General features: G+C 44.6%; 1 protein-coding gene across 1 annotated transcript in view; it reads left to right on the forward strand.

The window, feature by feature from the left end:
• klf7b (Kruppel-like factor 7b) overlaps positions 1–3,495 on the forward strand; it is a 53,644-nt gene extending 50,149 nt beyond the window's left edge. The window contains exon 4 of the mRNA XM_036571691.1: positions 2,151–3,495. Coding sequence (XP_036427584.1) covers positions 2,151–2,202 — 52 coding nt within the window. The 3' untranslated portion in view covers positions 2,203–3,495. The remainder of the gene's footprint in view (positions 1–2,150) is intronic.
• The last annotated feature ends 2,505 nt before the right edge of the window (positions 3,496–6,000 follow it).

The raw sequence follows: 6,000 nt of genomic DNA on the forward strand, positions 1-6,000 counted from the left end.
TTAGGGTTAAGTTTTGGGTAAGGTTGGGTAAAGTTAGGGTTAGAATTAGGCTTTTGGGTAAAGTTGGATAAGGTTAGGGTTGGGATTAGGCCCAGGGTTAGGGTTAAGTTTTGGGTAAGGTTGGGTAAAGTTTGGGTTAGGATTAGGTTTTGGGTAAGGTTGGATAAGGTTAGGGTTGGGATTAGGCCCAGGGTTAGGGTTAAGTTTTGGGTAAGGTTGGGTAAAGTTAGGGTTAGAATTAGGCTTTTGGGTAAAGTTGGATAAGGTTAGGGTTGGGATTGGGCTCAGGGTTAGGGTTAAGTTTTGGGTAAGGTTGGGTAAAGTTAGGGTTGGGATTAGGCTTTGGGTAAGGTTGGATAAGGTTAGGGTTGGGATTAGGCCCAGGGTTAGGGTTAAGTTTTGGGTAAGGTTGGGTAAAGTTTGGGTTAGGATTAGGTTTTGGGTAAGGTTGGATAAGGTTAGGGTTGGGATTAGGCCCAGGGTTAGGGTTAAGTTTTGGGTAAGGTTGGGTAAAGTTAGGGTTAGAATTAGGCTTTTGGGTAAAGTTGGATAAGGTTAGGGTTGGGATTGGGCTCAGGGTTAGGGTTAAGTTTTGGGTAAGGTTGGGTAAAGTTAGGGTTAGGATCAGGTTTTGGGTAAGGTTGGATAAGGTTAGGGTTGGGATTAGGCTCAGGGTTAGGGTTAAGTTTTGGGTAAGGTTGGGTAAAGTTAGGGTTAGGATCAGGTTTTGGGTAAGGTTGGATAAGGTTAGGGTTGGGATTAGGCCCAGGGTTAGGGTTAAGTTTTGGGTAAGGTTGGGTAAAGTTAGGGTTAGGATCAGGTTTTGGGTAAGGTTGGGTAAAGTTAGGGTTAGGATTAGGTTTTGGGTAAGGTTGGGTAAAGTTAGGGTTAGGATCAGGTTTTGGGTAAGGTTGGGTAAAGTTAGGGTTAGGATCAGGTTTTGGGTAAGGTTGGGTAAAGTTAGGGTTAGGATCAGGTTTTGGGTAAGGTTGGATAAGGTTAGGGTTGGGATTAGGCTCAGGGTTAGGATTAAGTTTTGGGTAAGGTTGGGTAAAGTTAGGGTTAGGATTAGGTTTTGGGTAAGGTTGGATAAGGTTAGGGTTGGGATTAGGCCCAGGGTTAGGGTTAAGTTTTGGGTAAGGTTGGGTAAAGTTAGGGTTAGAATTAGGCTTTTGGGTAAAGTTGGATAAGGTTAGGGTTGGGATTGGGCTCAGGGTTAGGGTTAAGTTTTGGGTAAGGTTGGGTAAAGTTAGGGTTGGGATTAGGCTTTGGGTAAGGTTGGATAAGGTTAGGGTTGGGATTAGGCCCAGGGTTAGGGTTAAGTTTTGGGTAAGGTTGGGTAAAGTTTGGGTTAGGATTAGGTTTTGGGTAAGGTTGGATAAGGTTAGGGTTGGGATTAGGCCCAGGGTTAGGGTTAAGTTTTGGGTAAGGTTGGGTAAAGTTAGGGTTAGAATTAGGTTTTGGGTAAAGTTGGATAAGGTTAGGGTTGGGATTGGGCTCAGGGTTAGGGTTAGGTTTTGGGTAAGGTTGGGTTTTGTATAATGGAAGTAACATATTAACAAAACATAATAAGATATTTACTTCAATGTATTCGGATGCGGCACTGCTGCTACTTCACTGAGACGTTGTTGATGTGTTACTGATAATCTCTTAAGGGTTTATAAATCATCTACAAAGAACCACTCCAAACAAAGTGTTAGTTACATTTGGTTCATATAAATTTCTAGGAGTGCCAATGATTGTGACGTGGTTTTATTAGGGTTTTTGTCTAATAAGCCAGAAATGTTTTCATGACCTTTTTCTAACCCGTTTTTACAAAGGGTGCCAATAATCGTGGAGCTGACTATATATGATCGTTAACCAGTTTCTTCAGTGCAGTCACAGCTTGCCTCAGTGAGCTGGCAAGACGATCGCTTTGAGACGATCTGTTGTTAAGAATCGAATGCTTAAATATTCCCTTTTTTTTTCCTCCTGAGCACCAAATGTTGTTTCTTTCTGTTCTGACAAAGCCTGAAAGACTCCATCTGCAAAGCCTGCGCTGACTGTCATATGGTGCCCCATCCCTCTCTCAAACCCAAGCCTGATCCATCAAATGCTGTTATGCAAGGCTAGCATCTCACACTAAGCTCTCTTTCCCTCTCTCCCTGCAGGTGTTTCTCCAGGTCTGACCATTTGGCTCTGCACATGAAGAGGCACATCTGAGGGAGGAAGAGGAGAGCGAGAGCGAGAGCGAGGGAGGGTGGGAGAGAAAGAGAGAGAGAGAGAGAGAGAGAGAGAGAGAAGGGGAGTGCGAGAGAAGAGGTTCACCCAGAGAAGAAGACCCCTGCGGAGAACTCAAAAAACAAAAGCTCGAGCTTCCTGAGAGGAGATAGAGGGGGAGCTTTTGAGCGAGAATCACGAGGCGAGGAGGTTTCTGAGGGCAAAGCTTACGGGATTCTTCAGCAAGTCCGCAAAATCCATTGCCATTTTCGCATTTTTTGATCCGTTTAATTAGCCCGAGCGCTTGGCTTGGGAGTCAGACACTGCCAAACTGTTGCTGTTGTCTTTTCCTTCACTATTACTCTTCTTTGTACAGTAAAATCACAACATGAGACAGGAGAACCTGTGAACACTGCATTATGTACAGATCCCTCCAGCGCACATCACGTTCCACACGAAAAAAAAGAAAATGATGCTTCTGCTGTAGAAATGTAAATGTCCTCTCAAGAGTCGTACCCTCTGACACTGGACCGGAAAGTTCGCTTCCTTGTTCTTCTTCCGAGGATTCGTCATCGCGACGTCTTCGCGCCGTGTACAGCGAGCTCGCCAACTTTGGAAGACGACGTTGCCAAAAGACAGGCTTCCGGACGGTGGCCAGAGCCTTGTGGTCCAAAGGCGAGGTCCGGGCTGACCTCCCCCTGCTCTCCGCTTCAGAGCGTGCCTCCCTCTCTCGTTCTTTAGGCAACTAAAATGCGCAGCGACACTTTCTTGCCTTTGTTTTTTTGTTTTCTTTCTTTTTTTTGTAAAAGACAGTGTTACGACAAACAGAAAGATTGTTTCTGAACTGAAAATGTCTTAAAACTTGGAAAACAAGAAGACGAACTTTGCATACACGAGCGTGAATGTGCACATACGAGCACTGGGAATTGCTTCGGACAAAGCGGCCTTCCCTGCATGCGCGAAGTGTTCAATCCAGCGGCACCTATCTAGCACTGACAGGAAGGACGTTTGAAGAAACGGACAAAGGATCTGGGCTCTACTGGCTTGCAATGAAAAGGGAAGGATGCCCCTCTGGTTTTCTGTTCTGTTTGCTCCATTCCGAAAGCAAGCGCTTTTCTACACTGGAAAAAACGCTCGCTGGCTCTGTGCTGATACCGGCGCCCATATTGGAGCTTCTACGGAGGACTAAAAGGCCCGTCTCCAGCTGCTCCTGCAGAAACTGGAGGCAAGCAGGACATTCTGCCTCTTGGAATTTCTCAGACTGGAGACGCCTGCTGGCATCAGAATTCCCGAAAAGGAAAAAAAAGAAAAAAAAGGAACACAGTGGCATCAGGCCAGACGAACTGTTGCCTGTTTCGTATCCATTGTCTGCACTGACTTTTTTCAATGTTCTCTGTGCTTTTTTTTCCATACAGATGAAAAAAAAATAAACAAAATAAAACAAAAAAAGGTCAAAAATACCACGAAACAAACAAAAAAAAAACAGAAAACGGTTAAAAAAATGATAATAAAACAAATCTCTCACATAGACGCGCACGCAACAAGAAAACACAATGGTTTCTTAGCTCATGGCTCTTTTTTCGGAGCCAAAAAAATCACAGGAGAAATAATTATGGAGTTAATGAACAGAGTTAGAAACAGAACACTGCATGGCAGCCTCTCTCGAACATACACACACTTAACGCGCACGCAGATTGCTTCCCGGCATTATTTGTTCTACTACGATATCTTCGCAGTAGGGTTTTTGTTTTGTGTTCTTCAGCGGAGGAGGATTTCTTTGCGCCTGAAGTCAAGCTTTGAAGTTGGAAACGCGAGAGCTCATTCATATGTTCTTGCAGTCGCGCTAAACTAGGCCTAGGCTTAGCTCTAGCTTAACAATCAGCTTTGGAATCTGGGGATGAGTCCGCGTGGTTGTTCCCAAGGTTGTGAAGCCTGCCAAGGACCTACGACCTTCTTCTCTGTTAGGTTCGGGGTGCGGGGGTTTGGGGGCTCTGTTACATTGAAAGGGAGATTCAAAGCCATCAAAAACTAAACGGACCCAATATGGACTTCAGGGGAACCTCGCAAACCCGATCGATACCAAAAAACCCGAAGCTGCCCAGGCGCCGCTCTCCAATACGAAACCTGCTGAAGGCAGCTCCTCCTCCACCAATACACCCACACACACACACACACACACACACATGCGCGTGCACACAGGAAAACACTTTTCGACTACAAGGACGTATCAAATCTGCTCTAGGCAAACCTGGATTTTTCGGTTTTCGCGAATCGCTTTTGGATTTATATGCTCAAGACCTTTTTGGATTTCTTTCACTTTTGGTTTCCGTGCCATGGGTTTCGTTTTTTGGTTCTCCACTGAGATGCAAAGGATGCCAAACTCAAAGTGGAGGGATGACGTTATTTGACCCCTCCCACACTCTACGTACAATCAGATTTTGGGGTTATCGTGTGGCACTTTTTCCGCTAGAGGCGGCACGCGTTCGTGATGATTGTAAGTCTTGTCGATGCAGGGCACATTCCAAGAGGAATACTGGTATAGTGTCATGTTAGCATTGTGAATAACACTACACCGCCCATTTGACGGGGGCCAGTTTTTCAGAATTTCTTCACTGAGATGCAAACAAAGTCAATCAGAGTCGGTTTGATGTGAAATGGTTCATTGTAGAGGTCTTCATAGTGGTGATGATGGGGAAAAATCTTATTTACTGTCCAAAACAACCAGTTAAACTACACTTTTTGGGGTTTTTGTACAGTATTGAATGTTGATGATGGTAAAAAAAAGATACATCTGAAAAAGAACACCTTTTTTGGGTGCCTTACAGTGCCACCTCCCTGCCATGAATCGATTTAAAAAATGTGTTTTAGGTCAAAAGCTTGTTGCCAAACTATCGTAAAACAATATCTCAGGAATCAGGCCTCATATTCTTATCCATTTCAGGTAATACGTCCCTGCAAGGATACTTTTAGAGACAATAAATGCTTCCATAATCTGGTTACCATCAATGCCACTGTGACTTCTTTGGAAAGTTTCACATCAAACCATTCGGAATGACTTAGTTCACATCTTGACTATTGAATAGTGCAGAGAGTTTGGAAAATCGTCTCCTCTTTAAGGAGTTGTGGGACACTGCAATGAGCACTGGTCGGTTGCATTAGCCAAAACGATGCGATCAAACTCAGAATACATTCACCCTTGAGGATCTTCACCCTAAGACCTTGAAAGATACAACCAACCTTGACCAAATGCCCTTCAAAGAAACCAAGAAGTGTTGATTCCGGTCTCCCACAACTCTTAATGTACTCTTCACTTGTGCTAGCCACCATTTGAGAGAAAGCAGCAACCAGAAAACAGTGTCATATAGTTCCTTTTTATCGAAGGAGCACGAAAGGAGCCTCCACAGCTTCTAACGCCCGATGATACATCTGTACATTGCCATTGTAAATGCATAAATGCAAGACTAATAATGCGAAGAACTTATTTTTTTGCCGAGAAAAACTATAACGTTCCAGAACGTACCAAATGAATATGACATAGGCCAATCCAATAGAATAGCAATCAGCATGCTACAGACGTCGCCTGCACTTGCTGAGTTTTGAACGCCCACCCCCTATCCCCTCCCCTTCCCCCACCTCCTCCTCTCCCCCCCCCGACACCTCCTCTCTCCTACACTACAGTAACGACAGCAGTGATCAATGCACAATCAACTGCCAGAACATCAAATGCACGCTCACCCTTTGCCCAAAGATTTGCAAGTAAACTGCTGGGTGAAAATGAGCGAGAGAAAGAGGACGTTTTTG

This window comes from Colossoma macropomum, unplaced genomic scaffold (genome assembly GCF_904425465.1).
Source record: "Colossoma macropomum unplaced genomic scaffold, Colossoma_macropomum, whole genome shotgun sequence".
In the NCBI taxonomy this organism is placed as follows: Eukaryota; Metazoa; Chordata; class Actinopteri; order Characiformes; family Serrasalmidae; genus Colossoma; species Colossoma macropomum.